This window comes from Pantherophis guttatus, chromosome 1 (assembly GCF_059756535.1).
Source record: "Pantherophis guttatus breed Tessera chromosome 1, ASM5975653v1, whole genome shotgun sequence".
Classification (NCBI taxonomy): domain Eukaryota; kingdom Metazoa; phylum Chordata; class Lepidosauria; order Squamata; family Colubridae; genus Pantherophis; species Pantherophis guttatus.
In genome coordinates, this window is record NC_142063.1 from 314453377 (window position 1) to 314467404 (window position 14028).

The 14028-nt window shown below is 38.4% G+C and overlaps 1 protein-coding gene across 3 annotated transcripts in view; it reads left to right on the plus strand.

Moving 5' to 3' along the window:
* The first annotated feature begins 5753 nt into the window (after positions 1 to 5753).
* VRK2 (VRK serine/threonine kinase 2) overlaps positions 5754 to 14028 on the plus strand; it is a 51203-nt gene continuing 42928 nt past the window's right edge. The window contains exons 1-3 of one of the 3 annotated variants that reach the window (XM_034427323.2): positions 5754 to 6027; positions 8084 to 8214; positions 10989 to 11126. In XM_034427323.2, coding sequence (XP_034283214.2) covers positions 6005 to 6027; positions 8084 to 8214; positions 10989 to 11126 — 292 coding nt within the window. In that variant the 5' untranslated portion in view covers positions 5754 to 6004. Of the gene's footprint in view, positions 6028 to 8083; positions 8781 to 10988; positions 11127 to 14028 lie in introns of those variants that run through there. The other 2 variants (XM_087883291.1, XM_060692608.2) reach the window with 2 other exon arrangements.

Consider the following 14028-nt stretch of genomic DNA (forward strand, 5'->3'; position numbering starts at 1 on the left):
GGAATTCTATTAATTGGATTTAATTTAGCCACATGTAAATTACAATGAAATGAAATCAAATTTTGCTTTGGTCCTGGCATAGGCAGCTACTGGTAGTATTTAGAACGGAGCCCCTTTTACACCAATTATGATCAACCCACTCAGGGGAGTCACTGCCAGTTAAAGGAGAACCTTGAGCTAACTGGATCAAATCGTCTGATCTGGAATATAAGACAGTTACCTGTTTTCTTCCTAAATAGGAAAGTAGATATACTTTTTCTGAAATGCTACAATGTTACGTACACATTATTTAGAAACACAAATGGCATGGCTAAACATTTTCACAATTATCTTTTGGGTTATCTACATATTTATTCATAGTTAATTGATCAACCAAGGGACGCAGTGGCTCAGTGGCTAAGACGCTGAGCTTATCGATCAAAAGGTCGACAGTTCAGCAGTCCCTAGTGACACATAACAGGGTGAGCTCCTGTTACTTGTCCCAGCTTCTGCCAACCTAGCAGTTCGAAATCTCGTAAAAAATGCAAGTAGAAAAATAGGGACCACCTTTGGTGGGAAGGTAACAGCGTTCCGTGCACCTTTGGTGTTTAGTCATGCTGGCCACATGATCATGGAGACGTCTTCAGACAGCGCTGGTTCTTTGGCTTTGAAACGGAGATGAGCACTGAGCCCTAGAGTTGGGAATGACTAGCACATATGTGCGAGGGGAACCTTTACCTTTTTAATTGATCAGCCAGCTAAGATTTTTTGAAAGAATCCATTGATCAAATCCTTTCTAGTCTCAATCCCTTTCTTCTGTTTTACATAAACAATCAGAGTCACACACAATTGTGTTTAGAATTCTGAATGCATAACACATCAGAGAATCTAAACGATTGTCCATTTGGGATAGGGGAAAAAATGGCGCAAGAAGGAAAAAGAAACTCTTTATAAGATATAACATCGGCAAATTACTCCAGTGTGCCATCCATATTTAGTACACATTCTCCAAGACATAGTACATTAACTGACTCATTAGCTATTTCCAACCATATGGACTTCAGTTTAGATGGGTCACTTTCATAATATTCTGAGGTGAAGGTCCTTAATTATTGTAATTGCACAATCTCAATCATGAGGCCAGACATGTGAAATTGTGCCAGAGCTTTTCAAATGGGTGTCAGTGCATCCCAGACATTGACAGAAAAGCAGGGCATACTCCTTGGACATTAAAGCCCCCTTGGTACTAGAGGAGTAATTACCTGAAAAGTTTTAGAGAACTTGGTGGAAGCAAGTAAAAAAACACACCAATCAATGAAACCAAACTGCCAACCAACCAGCATCATATATGGACAAGGGGAAAAAAAAAATATCTTGTGATTGCCATTTTGAAGGAAAGCACTCCATGCTTCCCTTGTTGCATTGCTGATGTTCTTTGTGCCAGGCAGTGATGTCCCTTGGTGTAATTTTAGCAATGGTATTTTAAGCGCTCTGGGGCTAAAGGGAAAAAGGATGAATAGAGAAAGTGCTGAAATGTCAGTGTTAAATACCACAAGGGTGTCACGCTAGGCAACAGTGTGAGAAGTTACACGTCGCTTGCAACTGCTGTTCCAAGTGTAGGTGTGAAACGGTAAGGTTTCAAGATAATTGCACCATTCGTTGTTATCCACAGTTCCAGTCTGAAGTGAGTAGCTAAAAAGCAAAACAATATATATATATATATATGTATGTATATATATATATATATATATATATATATATATATATATATATATATATATATATATATGTAATGAAAAATATGAAATGAGAAAGAACTTAGCTTCAATATACTATGTTTTTAATACTGAATAATAAAACGTGTTAAATCAAAAGCAACATCTGTGATATTCTGTATTGCTATCACCTTTTGAAGCATTTTAAAAATAAGTTACATTCTGTCTAAACATCAGTGTTAGCCAAAGTTCATACACCTGCCAATTACAGAAACATCTGGTGAAAAGAAACCTCCCAGCAGCTGTAGTGGTCACCAATCCCTAAGGCAATTACAGGCAGCTCTACCTTGAAGCTCCCTTCTAATCTTCTCTTCAGTCTCTGCTTTAGGGAAGGACAGAGCTGCTGTTGCTTACTGACCCTCATGGCAGTTCAGAGTCGACTGGAAATGAACAGAAATTTCTTTATTCCCCATAGCAAGATGATATTAGAAGGTTGCTGTGCGACCAATATGCAATGGTAGCTTTCTCTTCATGCCAGATACCATTTTTCTTTCTATAGATTCTGGATTGCCTTGGGACAAAATACCCATGTATTAAGTCTCTCGTGGTTTTTTATTTTGTTTAATGTTAGCCACTTTGAAAAAATATCCTTTTGTAAAGATGAAATCTAAATGTACGAAGTACAACTATTTAAATAAATTTACTTCTAAACTGAGAGCGTTTACCCCCAATTTGTAATCCTGAATGATATGGAACCAACTCATCATGTTAAAAATTATATGGTTTATCGTGTAAACAAAATGTGGTTTGTTAATCCAGGTATATGATGGAATGTATTGAGCAAACACAAAGAATAAATAGTTTACGGAGATTCTCAGTCATCCAGGTCATGGTTGTCTCAAAGGTGCTGTTCAAAGGGCACCTTTTGCTTCTCATCCAAGAAGAACTGAAGAAACTTCTTAGATGAGAAGCGAAATGTTTTCAAGGAAAAAAAACCCCAAGAAAGTCCAGTTGCCTTCTGAACAGCATCTTTGGACAAAGAATACATTATTAGCTTTTAATCCCCTTCTTTCTTCATAGATGGTGACTGGTTCAATCCTAGCCTGGCATTCTAAGCCTGCCTTTCAACCTGGCATAACTCAGCTGTGTTGGGTCTCCAATTTCAAAATTTACCTGCTGGAATTTTGGAAGTTATAGTTTACAAAATAGGGCACTTTTTTTTGAAAAAAAAAAGAAACTTCTAGCTTTGCAGCAGTTTTTGTTTTCTGTTTTTATCTTTTTACACATATGAATGAATCCCAGGTACCTTTATAAAATAGCAGATAGGCTACTCAGAACTGATTTTGACTGTTTTTGTTCTTGAAGCTTCAGACCGCATATATAGCGGTCCTATTTCCAATTTTATCTTTACAGGAACAGCATTATGAGATACGTTGAACTAAGAGTCAGTGACTGAAGCTACCCATTCATTTCCATCATTGAGAAGAGGAACTTGGACCTCCAGCATCTTAACCATGGGCTAGAGGGGAGAAAACAGACACATTCAGAGACAACAGGGTTTTTTACCCATAGTCTATATATAACCTTGTCAACTAAAAACCCCATTATATATTATGTTGGACTTTTAAAAGAAACAAGGGGGAAAAGAAAGAAAAATATTTTAGCCTGAGTGGGTAATATCTTTTTAGAAAATCAAAATATCTGGATTTATGAAAAACACTGAGGTCTTTCTTTTTCTTTCTTCTCTCCTCTGCAGGGAGATAATGTAACTCAGTGTAAGCAGTTGCAGCTCTGCCATCCATTCTGTACAGCCTGTGAGATCTGCAGCTGACATTAGTGATGACCCAAAAGCCATCATACTTCATTGATGACTACGGATTGTCATAAAGGCATAAGCTGTGCTGGAGGTCAGAGCAATTCTTCAACAACAAAAAGGCTCTTTAGAGAAGTGAAAGTCTACAATACAAAAATGGCCATGCTGCATGTTGGAAACACACCGGGTACTGCGAGTAGCAAAAATAGGGATTTCCCACTTTTTCAAGTAAGTGATTGTGAAAGCGATTTTGTACAAATAAATTATAAAAATGAATTATCTCATACATCATTTAGAAGGAATCCACTGTGGCATGATGGCCTCAAGCTAAAATAGATTTAGGATTAGACAAGTTCAAGGGAGATGAACCTAAACTATTAGATACATTGGCTGCACCGAGTTCAGAAGTTTTATACTTCTGTGTACTTGCTGTTAGGGGAAACAGGGCAGATGACATCAGACTTCCTTATGTTCTTAAAATGAGTGACACTAAGCTACAGAGTTCTATCCATGCCTGCTCCAAAGCCAACTGCATTGAATTTGGTGGATTGCAGCAATATTTTCAAGCAATCAACAAACCCCCATCTGACCATCATATTGGCTTTCACCGATTTCCTCTATTTTCCTCCAAATAACTGTATGTAATACATGGAATTAAAGTATTGAAAAGTATCATTTAGTCTCTCAAATTCAGCTCCCAATTGGTGAAAAATCCAAATGAAAGCAACCCTGGTAGTTGCTTCTGTTTGAACAAATCCAGTAAAATTCACTATCTCTCAATAATTAGTCCCACTGTTGACTTGTTCTATTAATTCTTACTTAATTTTTAACCTGTATCTTATTTTAACCTGTAACTGTAGTCTTAGAATAAAAGTAACAGATGCTCCTTAGTAATATTCCTCTAGGTTTTTGATTTCCCTTTTCTTGACTAAACGTATCCTCAGTTCCTTTAGTCTCTCTTTGTAGCACTTAGTTGCTACCCTCAATTGTAATTTCTTGCAACTTTTTCACATTTTACATTACTTTGAAATGCAATGCCCAGAAATGGGCACAGAACTTGAAAAGGGCATAAAAATAATGGAACTCATAGTTATACATCCCATGATACATAAATAGTACTTCCATTGATGCAGCTTGTAATAGATTTTTTAAAACTGTATCCAATTAGATTGACTCAAGAGAGACAGTCTTGTCTAGTGGTTAAGGCCTCAGGCTAGAAACCAAGAGATTGTGAGTTCTGGTCTTGCCATAGGCATGAATGTCAGCTGGGTGATTTCAGGCCAATCTCTCTCTCAGCCCATGAACTCAGGCTCAGGCAACAAGCTAGTTCATTAATTCCTGTGGCAACAATGGATTAACACTCACCTTGATTAAAAAAAAGAGAGAGAGAGAGAGGCTGAATTTGCAAGAAAATACTAAGAAGAAAAAAATATTAGACTGATCAAAAATCAAGAGACACACAAAAGCACTGGTGGCTTCTTTATTTTATTTTGGAGACTTTTATTTTGTAAAAATAAACTTATAAAAGTGTTATGTGAGTGCTTTTATTGCTACCTCTATACTAGTACTATACTATGATTCTTACTCTTACAGTATACCAGTCCTCTTCAGTTACTGATATTATGACAGTGTTGATACTACTCTATACTATTAATGTTCAATTAATATTATATATTACTCTATTGCCTATTACAATCCCCTATATACTATGCTCTATACTATTACTGGTATGCATCAACATTTATTTTTCTTAAATCTGCCTGCCTTAAGTCCCCTGTCTTTATGATTTATTTTCTTTTTCTATTACTGACTAGTATGTAGAGCTCTTCCACCTTTTTTAACATTGTGCTTTGTCTTGCTGTGTTCCTATACTTTTCCTCTCTTTTGGACTGCCCACTCTTTTCTTTCCTTTGGCTTTTCTTTCTTTTTTGTTGGTTGCTGTGGAGCTATGAAACACGTTTCCTTCCACAGCTGTGTCAAAGTTGCAGCTTTATTAGCAACTCTGCTGTGCTGATGCTGGTAAGGCTAAAATGGGAGAGAAAGAAAGCAGTAGAAGTACCAGAAATTTAGTTAAACAGCCTGCTCTTCCACATTAAAACTGCATTTGGCTTTATTGTCAAATTTACATGCCACTCTTCAACAGCTTGTTTCACTTAAGTTTAGACAAAATAATTTCAACTTATTTCCAATGAAATATGTAATTTCCTGTTTCTTTTGCTTTACTGTGGGAAAATATACAGGATATCAATCCTACTTGGGTCAGGCTTCTACAAAGCTGTGAGGGTTATAACTCCTCTTTCTGTTCACTTCTTGAAAATTGGGCTCCAAACTGGCTTTATTTTTTTTTAACTTGCACGGGGTGATTGTAAATGCCTGTAATGTGTAATGCATGTGTATGAGGGTAGATGGGGGTAATGTTTTTTGCTGGTACTACTCCGAAGGTCATATATAGAATCCTGAACTGGAACAGGATTCTACATCTATATGGATGTAGAAAATGGACTTTGGAAAAAAGAAAAAGTAAGTAGATCATTGCATATTTATCTTTCATAAATAGACTAAAATAGTTTCATTCAACATTTAAAAATACTTAGCAATTTACAGTATAGCCTTATGTAAACAAGATTATTTTCACTGCCAGCTTGTTCTATAGAGATTGGGCTCAGTGATGGGTTTCAATTTTTTTACTATTGTGGGTGTGGCTTGGTGGGCGTGGCATGGCATGGCATGGCTTGGAGGGTGTGGCTTGGTGGGCGTGGTAGGGGAAGGATACTGTAAAATCTCCATTCCCACTCCACTCCAGGGGAAGGATACTGTAAAATCTCTATTCTGTCCCCAATCCAGGGGAAGGTTACTGCAAAATCCCCATTTCCTCCCGATCAGCTGCGATTTGGGAGGCAGAGAATAGATGGGGGCGGGGCCAGTCAGAATTTTTACTACAGGTTCTCCAAACTACTCAAAATTTCCACTACCAGTTCTCCAGAACTGGTCAGAACCTGCTGAAACCCACCTCTGATTGGGCCACAACAGAGAAAGCTTGTTTTCTGGGAAGGCCCCATGACTTTATAAAGGGGTGGATTCCTGTCAATCAGACTCATTTAGGATCCTCTTTTTGCTGCCATATAATGGTATAGCCTTTCTGGGTTGCGAAAGTCCAAGATGGCCTCAAAATGTCACCAAGATCATCAATGAACGGTATTTTACATCCCATGCACATAATTCTGCCTTTTTAATCCTTACAACTCTGTGATGTAGCCAGAGGGTAGCCACCTCTCTTATGCTACAAAATCTCTGTGAAGCAGGATATACACAGGCTGGTAGCAACTGATTCAATTTCACATGCTGCAGGGATTAAAAAAAACTAGAAAGAATTTATATGTAGCAATCACATATTAAAATAGTTCCATGATAGGCAAAAGGAACAGTTAAAACGCTTAAGAAGCATGAAGCTTGATTACTGCAATGCATTCTATCTGGGGCTGCTCTTGAAGACCACCTGGAAACTTCAACTGGTCCAGAATGCAGTGGAACCAGCAGTGACGAGCATACCTTGGTGTGCTTATGAAACACCTCTGATTTCTGACCTGGACTGTTGCCATTTTGCTCCCATGTGCTGGTTGTTACCTTTAAAGCTCTAACTGAGAAGGTCCTGGTTATCTGAGGGAACATCTGCCCCACTAATTCTATCTTTCAGGGTTGGCTTATTCAAGTCCCGACAATTGAACAATGTCATCTATCGAGATCCTGGAAAAGTGCCTTCTCTATAGCAGTAGAGGAACTCTCTGAAGTGAAGTTTCCCTCCACCCCAGATTTAGATGGCTGCCACTGTGCTGTTGATTAGAAGAGCTGGGAAGACCTGGTTCTTCAACCTAGGCTTTTGGCCAGTGATTGTGCGGCCCCTCGACTCAATCTCCATCCCACAATTGCCATCTTTGATTTATTAATTTGACTATAATTTGATTGTCATGAGCTGCCCAAAGTCACTGAGGCGGCATACAAGTTTAATAAATAATTATGATTTAAAGCAATACCCATCAGTTTGGTTGGCAACCCTTCTTTTCTCTCTTCTGCACATCTCAGCCCTCCTCATCTCTTTCCTTCCTTATTTGTTCCCTATGGCTATCATTAACTGTTGTACCTTATGATTCTTGAGGAATGTGTCTTTTCTTTTATGTACACGGTTATGCACCAAGACAAATGCCTTGGGTGTCCAATCACACTTGGCCAATAAAGAATTCTATTCTATTCAATGAAAGAAGATGGGTTCTGTTCCGCTTTTTCCGATTGGCTTGGTCTTGGGTTAGAGCAGGGGTCTCCAACCTTGGTAACTTCAACTCCCAGAATTCCCCAGCCAGCAAAGATGGCAAGGGAATTCTGGGAGTTGAAGTCCGCCAGGCTTAAAGTTGCCAACGTTGGAGAACCCTGGGCTAGACGAGAAGCGCAACTAATCGCCTCGCTGACTGGCCTCTCCCCTTCACACCGCCGTTACTTTAATCCCGAACTGGTAATTTTCGGTGCCGCGTCACGTGCCTGGGAGCCGAACGGCGCTCGGCCGTAATACGCTTTCTTCTGATAGGCCGCTAGCCGCGAAGGCTTGCCTTGGGATTGCCCAGCGTCAGAGGAACTCCTGGGAGAAGAGGAAAAAAAGGGAAGGAGCGCCGAGCGCGTGCGAGAGAGGCGGGGGCGTGGCCTTACTTCTCCAGGGGGGTAAGTGGAGATACGGCTCTTCCCACACAAGGGAATGGTGGATGGGGGGGGGAGGCGGCGAAAGTGGTAAACGGCTGTCTTTGTGCCGTTGTGGGGCCCGGGGAGGACTGTTCCTCGCCTTAGAAGAGTTAATGTGTGGGCTGCTCTTCCTCAACTTCTCCAGTCTCCCAAGCGAAGAGCTTTCCGCGCATTCTCCTCTTGTCTTGACTTTTTGCAATTTTTGGGCGCCAGAGTAATGGTGTCAGTAAACAACATGAGAGTCAAGGGAAAAAGGCAACTGTCCGCTATCCTGTGGGCAGCTCCACGGTCGGCTCTGCTCCATTTGTGGCTTATGCTTAGTCATCTCCTCAATTAATTCTGTCTTGCCTACTACTCGCTGTTTGCAGACTTAATGGAAGTGAAGTGAGCCGCCCCGACTCGCTGAGAGAGAGAGAGTTGGGAGGCTATATAAAGTTTCTTAAATAAGTAAATGTTTTTAATGTGTCCCATCTCCAAATAGTCCTCCTAGACTATAACCCGAGAAGTTATTCCAAAGTTCTTGGTGCTTTCTTCATATGTGTAGCATGGTGGGTTTCCAAATTTTTTACTACCGGTTCTGTGGGTGTGGCTTGGTGGGCGTGGCAGGGGAAGGATCCTGTAAAATCTCCATTCCCACCCCACTCCAGGGGAAGGATGCTGCAAAATCCCCATTTCCTCCAGATCAGCTGGGACTTGGGAGGCAGAGAATAGATGGGGGCGGGGCCAGTCAGAATTTTTACTACCGGTTCTCCGAACTACTCAAAATTTCTGCTCCAGAACTGTTCAGAACCTGATGAAACCTACCTCTGATGTGTAGGTACTATTATAGATGCTGGAAAGCTGAGGAATGAATTCTCTCTTTAAAGGCTGCTGCTGGGAGTATCCTATCATAAATGTAGCCTCCACAAAGATAGGAGTTTGTTGGAGTTGATAGGATGGGCACAATGCCTCCCACCTGTTTTTTGGATGCTCTGTAGGAAAACAGGTAGTATTCCTTCATATGGAGGACAGAGTTGTAAGGAAAGCTTGACTTAATATGTTAATTCCAGGGAATCCTTCAAACTCCAAAGCACAGTTAGCATGTTTCATCCTGGGCTGTTCCTTTCTTGGTCGATGGGAATGTAGTTGAATATTGAGATATTATTGAATATTGAGAACTATATGAATACGTACAAACATTAATATATCTTTTATTTATATTTTATCTCTGGAGGCAAAGCACATTTCTTTTTAAATAAGAAAAAGTAATAAAATACAAGTAATCTATAACAATGTATTATTTTTAATTTCAAACTTATCTACAGTATAAATCATTCTTCAAGTACCCTGTGGGATATAAAGTACTCACAATTCTCACTTATATAAGTGAGCCTTTAGTTTTATATGGAAGTCAGAGTTTGCAAAAAATAATAATAAAAAAAAGTTAACCTTACCTTGGGACCATAGAGGCTGGAGTTTATCATTCCTGGGAAACACTATGTTGCAGCACATACTTTTAATCAATCTTGTTCTTGCTTTTAAATATTGTCTTGCCCTGGTTTGAATGAAAGAAGAAGCACAGAGTTGTTTCGCTTTCTAGAATTTGAATTTTTGAATTGCCATTACCTTTTTGTGAACTTGGTCTTATCACTTTATTTTCAATTGCTGTCACACAGACATTAAGCAAGTGAGTTTTCTTCTACTTATTTCTATGGCAGGAAAAATGCCTCCTCTCCACTTTAAAAAAAAAACAAAAAACCAGATGTTATGATATAACTAATGAAAAGAGTAAAATGTTCACCTTTTTTTTCCAGGATAAGAAAAAAGGTTGAAAAATTGGGTTTGGGATTTTGATACCAGTCTTGGAATCAGAACCTCCCCTATTCCTGTAGTGTGGGATTAATAAAAGTAGAAGGAAAATGTTTCTCCTCACATTTGTTAACTGATCCCTTTTCTTCTTGCATCTTAAGAGGGGAGAGAACCCAAGCATGCAAAAGTATTAAAGATACTTTTTGCTGTGAGCTTATTTTAAGTCTTCACAATGTACTATTTTTGGCTGCCTAGTCAACATGGGTTTAGAGCACTGAAACCAACCATGCATTGTATCAAAATCACTCAAGGTTTTTATCTGAAATGCTGTAGTTACAGCTAAAGTATAAGCAAGCAGTTGTGTACATAAAGACAGCTGAAAAGTATAATAAATTGATAATACTGCTCAAAACATCACAGGCAATATTGCATGATGCTCAGTTTCAATTATCTTAAGGGGTTTTCAAACTTTGTCTCAAGAAGAAAAGACTGCCTATTATTCATGAGAAACAAAGTTAGATAAATGTATACTGAAGAGGGGGCAGATACATTCTTACCAAATGTATCTAACAAGTGAAGATCCATTCAAACATCACTGCTAGAATAAAGCCAAATGCTTGTAGTTTACAAGGGAAGAGATGTTATTTACTAAAGACATCTGGGCATATTCACTTTGAACAGCTGAAACTGACAAGGCAAATTATCACTGTTATATATTTATTATAACATTCTATCTCTTGTATTTCTCACATCTAAAGGTGATTTATATTATGGCCAAAGCTGCCCTTTTCAATTATATTCAGCAAGGACTTCTTACATCATCAGCTGAATCACTTTAAGGTGTTACAAAGAGGTTAAGCTTGCTGATATCTGTATTATGATGGGGTTGTTTTTTTTTAAATATAAGTCTATGGAGAAACAGCATGTGCTGCTTTTTCTAAGAATTGTCTTTGATTTCTTATGTTCAGGCATAATGCCTCCCAAAAAGGGGAAAAACAACCTCCCAGATCCTCTTCAAGAAGGAATAATATTGACAGATACCCAAAAACGGAAATGGAGGCTGGGTCCTATGATTGCTTATGGAGGTTTTGGCTTGGTCTATCTAGGTAAGACATGTAATATGAAATATTTTGTGTGGGAGACTTACTACTTGGAATCATCTCTCAATGTAACTAAGAAATAGATATGTTCTATGTCCCCCTCACCTTTTTTTTTTTTTGCTTCCTAGAAGTCCACTATGATATCGTAGACACTTCAGATGTGAATATTGAGGTTTATATTTTGTCTGCAAAAGAGATTTAATACGTTATAAAAAGGATCCCACTTTATAAAAGGAGGAAAACTATACTTTCCTGAATAATAATCTGAATAATAATTAGGATTTAAAGGGCCGCCTTCCAAAACCTTTGCATGTAAATCATGAAATTAGACATTTCTTCTGTTTTAAGGGTCTACTTTTGTTTGCAACCTCAAACAGCTGAAAGGTTTTTTTTTTAAGTTACAGTACTTTATCATATCTTGATAAAGGAACTTTGAATCCTTGATTTGAATATGAAATTGAGTCATGTTGTTTTTCTGATTCAGTATCAAATTGTGCTATTTTTAAAATTGCTGTTCCAAACCAAATGTTGTAATAAATAAAAACACATAATTTCTGAATATTTCATTCTGATAAATTTTATTAATTTATAATACAGAATGAAAATTAGTAACAAATATTTAGAATAAAAGAGAGAAAAAAGAAAGGAAAGAAAGAAAAAGAACAAAGACGATGCAAAAAAAAATTAAAAAAAATAAAGCAGTGACTTCTTACTTTCTTTTTCAGCCATTATAATTATAGATATAAAATTTCTTAACTATGATTACAGTATTATGTACATTTTCTCAATATTATTTTTATTCTAATTTTCAAAATCATATAACATTATTTTTTCTGTTTCTTGTAAAGAGTCAGTAAGGGGTTTTCAATCATTAACTTTTAACAATGTCCAGGGCCGGATTTTCCTATAGGCTAACTAGGCTTCAGCCTAGGGCCTCAAGATCAAGAGGGGCCTACATTCAAATTGTTAGCAAAATTAAAATTACACTTTCACTATAGGTGAAAGGGCCTCATAAGTGGAATAGCCTAGGGCCTCTTTTCATCTAAATCCGGCCCTGACAATGTCCTATGGCAGTGATGGTGAACCTTTTTGGCACCAAGTGCCAAAAAGGGAGCGTGTGTATCTGTGCATGCTTGTCTGGGACACAACCTGGAAGAGGAGCTGGCCAGGGCGCATGAACATGCCCGAAAATGAACTTCTGGTTTCCAGTGCGCACATGTGTGCTGGCCAGCTAGTTTTTCAGGCTTCTGGTGCGCATACATGTGCAACGATCAGCTGGCTGGTGTGCATGCTCACGCAGGAAAATGGAACACCAGTTCTTCCAGTTTCTGGCACTGCTGAATGCAAAAAGGCCAGCTGATCTTTGCATGCGCGTGCATGCTAGAAACCCAGAAGAGGAACAGGGTGACGCCACATGTGCTAGGCAACATGACTACATGTGCTACTTCAGGCATGTGTACCATAAGTTCGCCATCACGGTCCTATGGTATTTCTAGTTAAAGGAGTCAATTTGACTATCTCAGCAAGTTCCAGGATATTCACTATCCATTTCTTCCATTGTGTGTAATTTTCAAATACTTCTTTATATAATTGTACTTCATAGTGCAAAACAATTCAGTGATTGATTATTCTGTTGGTTCTACTTTGCCCCACAAACCCTGCTTGCAGAGTTGAGAGTTGTGGAGAATTGATGGGGAACATGTTCAGGATTGGTTTCAACATAGTTATTTTTCTCACTTGCACTTGGGGTAGAAACCAGGAGTATATCAGATAAGATTAAAGAACTGGCACCTTAAATGCCAGATGGATAGTTTAATAGGATTAGTACTCAGGCAGAAGCTAGCAAATGTTTTACTTTCCTTGATTAAAATAATTTTACATTATATAAATATTATTGCCTTGCTTTAGTTTTGCAGGACTAAAAATTGTTAAAGTGATGTTTCCTTGGTCTCCAGTTTGAGTACTAAACAGTTTCATGCCCATTTAGCTTCCTTGCTGGTTTGAGTAGAAGTGGAAGATTAGGACAGGAGAAATATGTAAATAAGATTTCCTTGACCAGAGGACTTTCAGATTTATTTAGTTTATACATCTTGGCTTATCAGATGGGAATTCTATAAGTTTTTCTAACACACCTGAAGGGCACCTGACTAGTGAAGGGTGATACAAAAAAATGAAGGAAAACATAAAAGTAAATCCTGCCTTCATAGCTGTTACTTTGCAAAACTTGTAAAGAATTTTGAAAAAAAATCACCAGAATTGGTACTTTTTGATCTTGGAATGTCTACAGATTGTAGATATTGTGAAGTTAACATATAAGTAAAACCCATAGGAAATTATTACTCTTCAAATTTTTATAACCACAGCATGCTCGCGAACAAACCTCCACTTTCTTGAGGCCATCCATATTTGCAAAATGAGTATTTGTTGCCAGAGCTCCAGCAGTGGCAATGAGATCAGCTGTGGACAAGAGTTGGGAATTCTGTTTAATTGCCAATAGGCACTGCTTTCCTCTTCCCTCTGTGTAAACTTTGCCTGCAAAACTGACTCCACAAGATGTACTGCAGGCACTTTTTCCATTATTCCAGGAGATGATTGCTACACAAATAAACTGTTGTACATGGAAATTTGTAGGTTCCAGCTGGCAAGCAAAACCAGCAAGTTACTTTGTCGGACTTCTGGGTGCCATGGTGCCAGGTTATCATTGTGTGGGGAGAAAAAAAAGCAATATTCTCCAGAAGTGTGCTCTGATGTTACTTTTGCGTGTGAAACTAACAAAAGCTATGGGGAACAGCCATGGCTTAATGGCAGAACTCATGCTGGGCAGGCAGAGGATACTTTTTTTTCCCCCCTTATCACAGAGCACTTTCAGTGGTTAATATTTGGTTAGCTGTAAAAGATGTGTTACTCT